General features: G+C 68.8%; 1 protein-coding gene across 1 annotated transcript in view; it reads right to left on the minus strand.

Annotated features, from left to right (window-relative positions):
• The window catches only part of PLEC (plectin), a 67,376-nt gene that overhangs the window by 36,430 nt on the left and 18,852 nt on the right, over positions 1-12,094 (minus strand). The window contains exons 16-31 of the mRNA XM_040625729.1: positions 10,654-10,815; positions 10,388-10,492; positions 10,133-10,228; positions 9,811-9,936; positions 8,518-8,670; positions 8,269-8,423; positions 8,058-8,184; positions 7,770-7,953; positions 7,498-7,655; positions 7,211-7,389; positions 5,982-6,120; positions 5,542-5,898; positions 5,381-5,464; positions 5,084-5,188; positions 4,888-4,986; positions 572-3,952 (exon numbers count right to left, since the gene is read on the minus strand). Coding sequence (XP_040481663.1) covers positions 572-3,952; positions 4,888-4,986; positions 5,084-5,188; positions 5,381-5,464; positions 5,542-5,898; positions 5,982-6,120; positions 7,211-7,389; positions 7,498-7,655; positions 7,770-7,953; positions 8,058-8,184; positions 8,269-8,423; positions 8,518-8,670; positions 9,811-9,936; positions 10,133-10,228; positions 10,388-10,492; positions 10,654-10,815 — 5,610 coding nt within the window. The remainder of the gene's footprint in view (positions 1-571; positions 3,953-4,887; positions 4,987-5,083; positions 5,189-5,380; positions 5,465-5,541; positions 5,899-5,981; positions 6,121-7,210; positions 7,390-7,497; positions 7,656-7,769; positions 7,954-8,057; positions 8,185-8,268; positions 8,424-8,517; positions 8,671-9,810; positions 9,937-10,132; positions 10,229-10,387; positions 10,493-10,653; positions 10,816-12,094) is intronic.

Raw genomic sequence — 12,094 nt, forward strand, 5'->3', positions numbered from 1 at the left:
GCGTCCCGGCCGTTGGGCAGGGCTTTGGCGGCCACGGCCTGCGAGGCGGCAATCTCCTCGGAGTGCGCCAGTGCGGCCCGGTGCTCCTCCTCCAGGCGCTGCAGCCGCTCGCGCAGCCGCTGGTTCTCCTCGGCCAGCAGCTTCTCCTGCTGCTGCCGCTGCTGCTCCAGGCGCTGCAGCTCCTCCTGCTTGCGCCGCACGCCCTCCTCAGCCTCGTGCTGGCGCTGCCGGGCCTCCTCCATGCTGGCCACCAGCTGCTGCTTCTCCTGCTCCATCTGCTGCTGCTGCCGCTGCTGCTCCTCACGCAGCTTCTGCGCCTTGGCCACCTCGTCCTGGAAGAGCTGCTCCAGCTTGGCCTTCTCCTGCTCGATGAAGTGCTCCCGCTCCAGCAGGCGGTCCTTCTCGGAGAGGAAACTCTGCTGTAGGGCCCGCGTCTCCTGCAGCAGCTGCTCGTGCTGCACCACCTGCATCTGGAAAGAGGGGAGAGGACAATCAGGGACGTCGGGGGCCCGCCCGAGAGCAGGCCCCCACCCGGGGCCCACCCACTTGCGCGTGGAGGGAGGGCCGGTACCTCCTCAGACTTCTGCTGTAGCAACGTGGCCTCCTCCTTGAGCTTCTCCTTCTCACGCTCCAGCTCAGCGATGGCCGCGCGCAGGCGCTCGGCGTCGTGGTCGCTCTGCTGCCGCTGGATCTCCAGCGTGTGCACCAGCGTCACCTTCTCCTGCGTGGCGAGCTCGGTGCGGTGCAGCTTCTCGCCGATCTCCTCCGCCTGCTTGCGGAAGCGCTGGGCATCCTCCTCGGCACGGGCCTGGGCCCGGCTCATCTCGGCCACGCGGAGCTTGAGGCGTTCAGCCTCGGCGCTCATCTCCAGCTGCCGCTGCCGCTCCGCCTCCAGCGTCCGCTGGAAACCCTGTGTCTCCTGCGCCAGCTGCTGCGCCATCTGCTCCTTGTCCTCCTGCAGCTGCCGAGCCTGCTCCTGCGCCAGCTCCTTCTGCTGCTGCAGCAGCTCCGCCTCGGCCTTGAGGCGCGTGGCCTCCTGCACGGCCTGCATCTTCTCCTTGAGCATCTTCTCAGCCAGCGCCCGCTGCTGCGCCAGATCCTCCTCGGCCAGCTGCCGCAGCCGGGCCGCCTCCTGGGCTGCCACGCTCAGCCGGGCGGCCTCCTCCGCCACCTGCTTCATCTTCTCGGCCTCCTCCTGCAGGAAGCGCTGCGTGTTGTCCTTGTCTCGCAGGATGAGCGCGCGGTTCTCTGCCTCGATGCGCGCCTTGAGCTTGCTCAGCTCCTCCATCTGCACGCGCACGGAGAAGAGCTCCTCCTCCACCTGGTTGCGCTGGCGGGCTGCCTCCGTCACCTCTGCCTTCAGCCGCTGCAGCTCCTCGTCCAAGATGCTTTTCTGGTGGTCCGTCTCCTCCAGCTGCAGCCGCAGCGTGGTCAGCTCCTGCTCCACCTGCGCCTTCTGCCGCAGGGTCTGCTCGGCAAACTTCTTGTGCTTTTCCATCTCGGCATCGGCCACCTGCTTCTGCTTCAAGGCAGCCTGTTCCGCCTGCGCCCGCCGCACAGCCTCCTGCTCGGCCTCCTTGCGCAGCTTCTCGGCGGCGGCCTGCGCCTGCGCCTGGGCCTGCGCCTGCTCTTCGGCCAGCTGCTTCAGCCGCTCCGCCTCCTCTACCTGACACCGGGACTGCGCGGCCTCCCTCTCGGCCCGCTCCCGGGCCTCCTCCGCCTCCTCGGCCGCCCGCCGCGCGGCCTCTGCCTCGCCCCGCAGCCGCTCCAGCATGCTCTGCTCCTGCTGGAGCGTCTGCTGCAGCTCCTGCTCCTTCTGCTGCACCGCGAAGGCGTGCGCCTTCTCCTCTGCCTGCAGCCGCTTCTGGGCGGCCTCCTGGGCCAGCTGCAGCTGCCGAGCGGACTCCTGCTCCGCCCGCTCGCGCAGGCGCCGCGCCTCCTCCACCTTGGCCTTGAGCCGCTCCACCTCCTCCAGAGCGGACTTACGCTGCCGCGCGGCCTCCTCCTCAGCCGCTAGGCTCTTCTGCACCCGCTCCTCGGCCTCCCGGCGCCGCTGTTCCTCGTCAGCCGCCAGCTGCCGCTGCCGCGCGGCCTCCAGCTCAGCCTGCTCCTTGCTGCGCAGCGTGTCCTCGGCATTGCTGCGGATGCGCCCCAGCTCCAGCTCCAGCTCCGCCTTGCCGGCAGCCGCCTTCTCGAAGCTCGCCTTCAAGGCTAGGATCTCCTCCTCCACCTGCCGCCGCTGCCGCAGCGTGTCCTCCACCAGCCCCTTCTGCCGCTCCAGCTCGTTCTCAGACGCCTTGCGCAGCTGCGCCAGCCGCTCCTCGATGTCGGCCTTGTGCTGGGCCGCCTGTTCCTCCAGCCGCCGCCGCTGGAAGGCCTCGTCCTCCGCCAGCCGCCGCAGGCGCTCATTCTCCGCCTCCTTCTCCTTGAGTGCGATCTCCGCCTCAGTCTTGAGCCTCGTGGCCTCACTGATGGCGGCCAGCTTCTCGGCCAGCACCCTCTCCGCCTCGGCCCGCTGCCGAGCCGCGTCCTCCTCAGCCAGCTGCCGCTGCCGCTTGGTCTCTTCGGCCAGGGCGCGCAGGCGGGCAGCCTCCTCCGCCAGTTCGCGGAACCGGCTGGCCTCGGCCTCCAGCCTCTGCTTGGACTTCTCGCTGGTGGAGCGCGACTCCTCCTCAGCCCGCGCCTTGCTGGCCAGCAGTACCTCCATCTCGGCGCGCACCTTGGCCAGCTCCGCCTCCAGCTCCTGGCGCTTCTGCGTAGCAGCCGCCGCCTCGCGCTGCAACCGCGCCAGCTCTTCCTCCAGCAGCTGCCGCTGCTGCTCCCCCTGCTCCGTCTCCGCCCGCAGCCGGATCAGCTCCTGCTCCGCCACCAGGCGCTGCTGAGCGGTGCCCTCCGCCAGCTGCCGCTGCTTCTCCAGCTCCTGCTCGGCCAGCTCCCGCTGCCGCACGGCCTGCTCTTCCGCCTTGCCCCGGCGCCGGGCCTCGCGCTCCGCCTCCTCCTTCTGCTTCTCCGCCTCAGCCTGCGCCAGGCTTTTCTGCTGGGCCACCTCCTCTGCCTGCAGCCGCAGGCGCAGCGCCTCATTGGCCTTCAGCCGCCAGCGCTCCAGCTCCTGCTCCGCCTCCTCCCGGGCGCGCTCAGCCTCTGCCTGCTGCTGCGCCCGCCGCTCGGCCTCCTCGCGCAGCTGCGCCACGGCCACGTGCTCTTCCTGCAGGGTGCGCTCCAGCTGCGCGGTCTTCTCCGCGAAGGAGGCGCGCTTGCTCTGCAGCTCCGCCTCCGCGCTGCGCTGCGCCGTCTCCAGGGCCACCTGCACCTGGCGCGCCCGCTCCGCCTCCGCCTGCCGCAGACGCCGCTCCGCTTCCTCTGCCTGGAGCCGCAGCTCCTCCAGCGCCTGCAGGGCCCGCTGCTTTTCTCGGGCCGCGTCGGCCTCCGCCTTCACGCGCAGGGCCAGCTCGGCCTCCGCCTGCCGCTTGCGCTGGCTCTCATCTTGCACCTGCCGCCGCAAGCGCTCCGCCTCCTCCTGCGCCTGCCGCTTCTGTGCCTCGGCCTCTTCCGCCCGCGCACGCAGGGCCTGCAGCTCGCCCTCAGCCCCGCCCCGCTGGCGCTCGGTGGTCTCCAGCTGCAGGCGCACCACACGAATCTCCTCCTCGATGCGTAGCCGGCTGCGTTCGGCCGCCTCCACCTGCCGGGCCTTCGCCTGGATCTCAGCCTCCGAGCTCTGCCGTAAGTGTTGCAGCTCCTCCTGAATGCTTCGCTTCTGCTGCTGCGCGTCCACCGCCGCCTCCTCCCGCCGCGCCACCTCCTCCTGCATGCGTCGCTGCAGCTCCTGTGCCTCCCGCTCTGCCTGCGCCTTCGCCTGGGCGTGGGCCTCGGCCAACTGCCGCTGCTTCTCCAGCGCGGCCTCCACCTCGGCCAGCCGCTCGCGCTCCTCTGCCCGCTGCTGCTCAGCCAGCCTCTGTGGCCGCGGCAGAGAGAGGGAGAGAACCAGAGAGAGCGGTGAGCACACAGCGGGCCGCCAGAAGCGCACATGACACGGCACCACCACAGTTCACTCCGACAGCGCGGTGGGGGGGTTGGGGGTGGGGGGTCGAGGGAGGACAGAGGTCACAGCCCGGCCGAAGGAGACAGCGTGCACCCGCCCAGGGCACTCAGGGCAGCGAGCGCAGCCTGGCCCCACCGTGCTCACCAGCCTGGGGAAGGAGGCCCAGGCGTCCTCCCCTCTTCCCGCAGACAGGCGATGGAGACAGATGGACAGGGAGAGAGAGAGAGAGCAAAGCAGGAAGTTCGCAGGGCGTGCGAGCCGCGCCCACCACACAGCCCTGCCTGAGCCCCGCTGAACACCTGTTGGCCTGGCTCTGGCCACAGGGCCCCTCTCCCCGACCTGGGCCTGTTCCTGCGGCCCGGCGGAGTGGGTTGGGGCGGGGCAGGGCAGGGCAGCCGGTGTGATGCAGCAGTGCAGCCCCGAGGGACTGCAAGCCTGCAGAGAGGAGGCCGCAGGGAGGCCAGACGGCGAGTCCACCAGGAAGCGGGAGGAACAGGACAGGGAACCACCTGGGACCCTCCCTCCCCAGCGCCCATGATCTAATACTCCCCAGCTCTTCCAGAGCAAGGGGCCAAGCCGAGGCCGCATGGAATCCCAAGGAGGAACACACACGAGAGCCAGGAGGACGCCTGGTCGGGGGCACGTGCCAACAGAGGAGAAAGAGGAAGTGCCAGCCACCGTAGGGAGAGCAGTGCCGCGCCAGGCCAAGGTGGGGCAGGCCGTGCTGCAGGGCAGGGTGCTGACGGCACCAGGCGGGAGGGGAGTGGTCTCAGCCAGGTTCCCAGGGGCGGCATCTGGGGGGGTGGAGGAGGGCAGGAGGAAGGCACTCCCCCCCCCGCAGGCCGTACCTCCTCCTCCTCCAGGCGCCGCAGAGCGTCACTGATGAACCTGATGTACTGACTCGTGAGTGTGGTCAGCTCGCTGTACCTCGTGCGCAAGTCCACGTACTGCAGGGCGGGACGGAGGGGCGGCAGGGTCAGGCCTGCCTTGAGCCTCAGGGCCCACGCAGCCCACCAGCCCCACCAGCCCCACCCCCGGCCCCACCTCCTGGATGATGCTCTCAGACCCAGACTGGACCTTGGGCTTCTTGGCCGGGGAGGCCACCGGCTCTAGCTGTGCCTTGTATGTGACCAGCTGGAGCTCGTAGTCCTGTGAAGACACGGGAGTCAGCCAGCAGCTGCCCGCTCCCCTCACCCTGCGCCTGAGCGCGCCCGAGGCTTTCAGCAGCGTGGCCCAGGCCCGGGGGCCAGGACTCCACGAGGGCGGCCGGACGCCAGCTTTCAGCAGTGTGGCCCGGGGGCCAGGACCCCACGAGGGTGGCCGGACGCCAGAAAGCCTCACCTTGATGGCGTTAATGTATTGCTTCGCCAGCCGCTGGCACTCCTCCACCTTCTCCCCATGCCGCTCGATTTCCTCCAGCAGGGCCTGGGAGGGGAGGGGGGTCAGCGGGCACAGGGCGCACCCCCCCGCCCCACTCCCACCCAGGCCCGGCCCGCACCCACCTTCTCCTGCCGCAGCTGCTCCCTCACGGCCTGGCTGTCGGCCAGAGGCACGGCCTGGATCCGCTCCTGCCGCTGCTTGGCGTCCTGCAGCCAGGCGTCCAGCGGGTCTGCGCTCTCACGGTAGTAACGAAGCTGGCGGCCCAGCTGTTCGAGCTCACGCTGCCTCACGTCGGTCTGGGCCAGCACACCCTGCCAGCGCTCCAGCAGCGGGGCGACCCGCTCGCGCCAGCGCTCCACCTCCACGTCCCGCTCGCCATGCTGCCGCTGCAGCCGCTCACCCACCTCCTGAGCCCCCCGCAACTCGTCCCTCAGCGCGTCGAACACTGGTTGCTGCGCTTCCGCTTGGACCCGCAGCTTCTGCAGAGACAGGTGCGGTCTCAGCCCCAAGGCTCTGCCTCCGGCCCCCAGAGCCCCCTGCCCTCACGGCGAGGCCCAGGCACCTTCAGCGCAGCCTTGGTGGCGTCAAGCTCTGGGAGGGTGGCAGGCACGGCCTGGGCCTCCTTGAGCTGGTCCTCGTGGGCCTTGAGCACTTCCTCCGCCCCCTGCGTGCTACGGATCACCAGGCTGATGGTCTTGAGCCTGGAGGGAGAACGGGACTCAGCACGGGAGGGGGTGGGGGTACCAATTCCCATGCAAGGAACCAGAACCCTGGTGGTCAGCTGATCCCTGTGGTCACAGGCGTCAGGGAGAACAGAGGCCTCGGGGAGAGGGTGGTTGGGGACCTCTGGGACCCAGGGACACTTCAGCTCTGGACTGAGTCCTGGAGACAGCTGTGCAGTCCAGAGAAACAGCAGAAGAGACCCCCGGTGTGCCGGCCCTGGAGCCTGGGAGAAACTCTCAGCCTTCCAGGCCCAAGACTGGGTAAGGGCTGACACCATGTACCAGACATGACATTCCTCACACATCTGCCTTCATAAAGAAAGAATGGCTAACAGCCAGACATGCTGTTTACATCGTAGACATTATAGAAGGACCACGGCCCTCGGAGCCCGGTCCGTCGGTCAGTGACAACGCTGGGAAGGGGGTGGAGAATGGCGCACCATCCTTCCAAAAGAGAGTCTGCACCACGTGAACGTATGTGCTGGAACGTACATGCTGTGGGTGGGTGGCAAGGTCTGGCAGAGGAAGGGGCCCGGGAAGGGCTGCATTTCCCCAAAGACACGGGGGCAAGCACAGACTGGGGTGGGGGGGTGGACTGCAGGCCCCCCCAAAAAGACCTCGGCCTCAAGCCGGTTCACCCCTGCCCCACCGCCTGCCTCCCCTCTGCAGCTCCTCAGCCTCACCCCCACCAAGAGCCTCCCAACCGTGGCCAAGCCCCTTGTCTGAACCTTCCTGGCCATGGGCCCCCTTCCTGCTGGTGTTCCTCACCCAGCCCCTCCTTGGTCTCCTCTGCCTGCCCGCACACCCCAGGCCCCGATGCCCCACCATCCCATACCTCGGTGAGCTACACCGAACCCCTCTCCCCACATCTGGTCACCAGGAAGGCCCACCTTCACGGCACATCAGGGCTGACCCCTCCGGCCACACCCACCTCTCGGCCAGAGCCCTCAGCAGACCCGTCCTCACGGCCCCCATCGTCCCGTCCTCCGCCGGCACACAGTGGTCAGGCCCCCCCTGCTCAGAGCCCTCCCACTGCCGCAGCTCCCCGGCCACCCGCAGGCTCACTCACTTCTCCAGATAGATGGCAGACAGGCTGCGGACCTGCTCCAGCTTGCCCAGGGTCAGCTCCAGCTCTGAGCGCAGAGTGGGGGCAGCGGGTGACGGCTCGGGCAGGGCCAGGACCTTCTCGGCCTCGGCAGAGAGCCGGGCGACACCCTTGCCCAGCCCCTCCACCTCGGCTTGCGCTTTCTGAGAAGAAACCGAGGACGGGAGGCGCTGACCTCAGGAGCCCCGCCCCCAGCACCCAGGGAGGGCTGGGGAGGGCGGGGGAGGGAGGAGGGAGGGGCAGGTGCCTGCCTGTTGCTCGGCGATGCGCTGTGCACACTCCCGCGCGGGCTCTTTGTCCAGCGGCAGCCGCAGGCGGTGCACGGTGCGGGTCTCGCAGGCCTCCAGCTGCAGCCGGATGTCCTTGAGCTCCGAGATGCATCGCTGACAGCGGGACTCCTCTTGCGCGCCTGGGGACACATCCTGCTCATGGGGCCTACCCCCCCGCCCGGGGCCTGCACCCCCCACCCCGATCCCGGGCCCACCCCCCACCCCACCCCCAGCCGGGCTTGCCCACCGCCTACCCTGCTCCATGCTCTGCAGCAGCTGCTGGTAATGGCGGCTGCAGGATCCGTACTCGCGCTCAGCCTGCAGCCGGTCCTCAGGCCCAAAGCCGCCAGCGTCCTGACTGTCCCGCAGGAAGGCCTGGTAGTGAAGCTCCAGGCTGCGCAGGGCTTGCCGCTGCTCCTCTGGCTTCAGCGTCCGGAACTGTGGGCGGCACTCGGGGCTAAGCATCGGCAAGGGACGCCCAGCCCGTGAGAAGCCCCCCCCCCGCCCTCGCCCCCTGCGTGGCCCTGTGGCATAAGTCCTACCGTGACCAAGGACCAGGAGCGGATGAGCTGCATGTCCCGGCTGAGGCTCTGCCACGCCAGGAGACTCTTCATGTCCACGTGCAGCTGGTGCCACAGCGCAACCAGGGCCTGGTGCTGGGCCTCCAGCCTGGCAGGTCAGCGGCTCGGTCAGAGGAGGCGTGGTGCCAGCCCACGGCCACCCACTCCCGCTGCCAGCCCCTGGACTACCCACCTGGTGACAGCCTCCTGGGCCTCCTGGTTGGGCGGGGGCACAAGGAAACACACAGAGGGCACAGCGGCCTCACTGCCGGAGCTGCTGAGCACCTTCCAGTGGGATGGCTGTGCAGGGCCCACCAGCTGACACTCGTCCCCTTTGTGCACGGTCACCTACGGTAGCCAGAGTCATCACAGAGCGGCTGTGCCTACGCCCCACCCGGCCAGGCCCCTCCCCGGGTGCACGTCCACTCAGCCTGGCCCTCACCTCCACCTGCTTGTAGTCACACACAGCCATCAGGGGCACGCGACCCCGCACAGGGTGGGCTTGGTTTCGGGGCTTCAGCTGCACGATGGCCTTGGCCCGCTTAGCCAGGCCTGAGAGGTGTGCCCTGTACTCGTTCAGTTGTTCCTTCTCATCCTGCCAGGGAGAGGAGGCTCAGAGACCATGGACCGACGTCCAGACACCATGTGCCTAGACGAGGTTCCGTGAAGACCCACACTCCTGCCCCAGGCAATGAGCAAGACCCTCTGCTACCTCACCTCTGGCCCAAGATCAAGGGGACCCTCCTGCTGCCCCTAGGGCACAAGGGCACTGGCCACTTGGAAGCAGGATGTGTGACCACAGCAGCAACCCAGGGCTTGGCCCCCAACAGATCCCACTGACCCTCCTTTCTTCCCGGCCAGGACTAAGCACTCCTCCTCCCTAAGGCCTCACACTATGCCCTCTGGGAGAACAGCCCCAGCTGCCCTCTTGGTCACACAACGTCCTCTCCCCTCCCCCTCCCACTAAAGGTCATCCCCCTCCTCCCATCTCACCCCTCCAAGGGGCCAAACCCCACCAGGGACTGTTGGAGGTTGTGGTCAGTCTACCCTGGGGCTGCCTGGATCTCTCATGAGTCCCCCAGAATGCCTCTCCAGCCTTCACTGCCCCCAGCTCCTGCCCCCGGGGGTCCCCGGCCCCAGGGCCATCCAGTGTCCCTCCATCACTCCCGCTAAGCCCTCCCCTACCCCAGGCACACAGGCGCCAGACCCAGCCGCCTCTCTGCCCTATGCAGCCCTTCAGACTGTGCCTGCCCCAGACATCAGGCCCAAGATGCCACTGAGCTGTCTATGGTGACAGCGCCAGTGGCAGGGTGACCCAGGTCTCTGCTCGCTCTGGGGGCATCAGCAGCTCAGGTGATGGAGGAGCTCACGTCCGCTCTGGCAGCCGCCTGCCACTACTCCAGGACCCCTCCACTAACCGCTCAGTTCCCCCACACCCCGTCCCACGGTGCTGACTGACCCCCGTCATGTCCTCCCCCAGCACCCCCGGCCCCTCTCGTCACCGTGTCTCCGCCCTCAGAGGAACCTTCACGAGAAGCAGCCGTGCAGCCCGGATGCTGAGCCAGCCTCTGCCAGCTCCCGGCTGGCCCTGCACCCCACCACCTCCACACCTGCGTCTGCCTGTGCAGCTCCATCCTGGAATCCGACAGCCACCTGCCGCATCCCTCCAGGCCTCAGGAAGCCCCCTCATCACTGCAGAGCCCTGGGCTGGCCAAGGCCGAGGCGGTGCGCTCACCTGGGCATCCTGCAGCAGGTCCTCCAGACGCGTGACGGTGATGGAGCGGTCACAGGTGTACTTCCTGCGGAGGGTCTCCTGCAGCTTCCGGAGCTGCTCCTCGGTCTCCCGCACATCCGAGAAGAACTGGGAAGGACAAAGGGGTCACACGGGGCCGATGGGGCCTCTGCCTGCAGAGGGTTCTGACACGAGCTCCATGGGGTGGTACAGAAACCACTTGGCCTGGCACAAACAGACACGGGGAGGGGCCTCACGCCCCCAGGATGGTCTGGGGCTCCTCAGGGACGCCGCGGTGGAGCCCGGGGGAGGAGCCAGTTCTCACCTGGAAATAGGCTGTGTTCTCCTTCAGGTGGGCCTCGATACAGCAGCATAGCTGAAGCATCCAGCTCCACTGGGTCTGCAGGGCCGCCTGGAAGGACTGCACACCCACCGTCGCCCTTCTCAGGCTCCCGGCCAGTCACTGGGGGCCCCAGCGCGCTCCCACGCAGCCTGCCACCACCCCCAGGCGTGAGCGGCCCAGGCAGGTCCCCCCCTCTGCCCACCCCCCCCCAGCCACGACGGGCCTGGCCCACCCCACCTCCACTGTAGGCCGAGCAGGGTGCCCCTCCCGCAGCAGCCGGTCCCCGGTGCTCTGAATTTCCTTGATTTTCTTCTCCTTCAGCTCCAGCTCACGCATCAGGGCCTGACACGGAGGCAGCGGGGCTCAGAAATGGTGTTGGGGCCACACCAGGGTCCGTCAGTCTCCCATAAGCCCCCCCGCAAGGCTCCGAGGGGAGACCAGCCTGCAGGCTGGGGCCCCACAGGGGCAGGGCAGTCCCGGAAGACACTGGAAGGCGGCCTCACCGAGTAGCTCTCCTTCTTGGCGGCCATGTTGGAGTTGTGCTCCCCCCAATCGAAGCCCACCTCCTCCTCCTCCTTCTCACTGAGCCACATCAGCTCCTTGGTGGCGGCGGCCACAAAGCCGTGCAGGCTCTCCAGGGATCGCAGACGGGCCTTGGAGGAGTTCTGCAGGGAGGCAGGAGCGCGTCAGCCCGGTCCCCACTCCCAGGCCCTCCCCCACGTCCAGCCGTGGCCAGCACTCACCAGCAGCTTGGCGTAGTGCAGGTCCAGCCGGCCCAGGCAGTCTCTGTAGGCGCCCCGGGGGGCCGGGGCAAGCTGGCCCTGCGGGAGACGCAAGGGGTGACACCGTGGCCAGGGCCTGGCCTGCCCCCCACTGCCCGCCCGCCTCGGGGTGCCCGCGCACCTCGTCGGCTCGCGCCCTCTCAATCTTAGCCCGGAACTCCTCGATGGACTGGTGCAGGCCACGGTGGCTGCCCAGCTGGGCCTCCACACTGGGCAGGTCCCCGCCCCACTCAGCACCATCCACCCGCCGCTGGTTCTCCTCCACCCAGGCCAGCAGGTCCTGCAGGTAGCGCAGTGTGGCGTCCTCAAGCTCGGGGCGCCTCTGCGCGGTCTGCACCGACACCTGGGTCACGGGGGCAGCTACGCCCGCCTTCAGCCGGAGGTTGTACTCGGTCCGGATGGCCACCAGGCGCTCGTGCAGGCGGTACACCCTGGGGGTGGGGGGGGCATTGGAGGGATGAGCTGGGACGCGGCTGCCTCAAGACCCCCCAGCAAGGGGCGTGGCCCACCTGCGGTACATCTGCTCCCCCTGCGGGTGCCGCCCATCCTTGAGCGTCTGCACATCGTTGAACAGCAGCCGGATCATGCCGTCGGCCTTGTCCAGGTCCCGCTCCACCTCGGCCGCCCGCTGCGGCGCCTTGTTCGCAGCCAGCAGTCGGACATCCTGCAGGGGTTCCCACAACTTAGGGCCTGCGGGCGGGCTGCCTCCAGGGCCCTGACCCATCCTCCCCCTGCCCCCCGCCCTGCACAGGGTCCTCCTATGCACTTCTGGCCAGATGGCCAGCCCCTGGCTCTCTAGGGGAACTCTGCTAGGTCCAAGGAGCCAGACCCCCCAGGTTCCTGGGCCCCCTCCTCCTCCACCAAGCTCCTCCCTCCACAAGCTCCTGCCCAGACGCACAGCCCCACCCCCGCTGGGCCCTTTGGGTGTGGCGCCCTCCCCACCACCTCCTCTGGCAAGCAAGCCTCTCAGGCCTGGAACCGGGTACGGTGGCCTCTCGTATGTCCTGCCTGGTGCCCGGAAACCAGCTCTGCCCGAAGCGAGCGACCGGAGCTGGCAGCACACCAGGAGAGGAGCTGGGGCCTGCTCTCCACCCACTGGCCACAGGGCGTGGCAGGCTCCCCGCTCTTCCCGCCTCCCTCCCGCCTCCCTGACCAGGGCCGC

The sequence above is a fragment of the Ursus maritimus genome, unplaced genomic scaffold, assembly GCF_017311325.1.
Source record: "Ursus maritimus isolate PB19 unplaced genomic scaffold, ASM1731132v1 scaffold_9, whole genome shotgun sequence".
Classification (NCBI taxonomy): domain Eukaryota; kingdom Metazoa; phylum Chordata; class Mammalia; order Carnivora; family Ursidae; genus Ursus; species Ursus maritimus.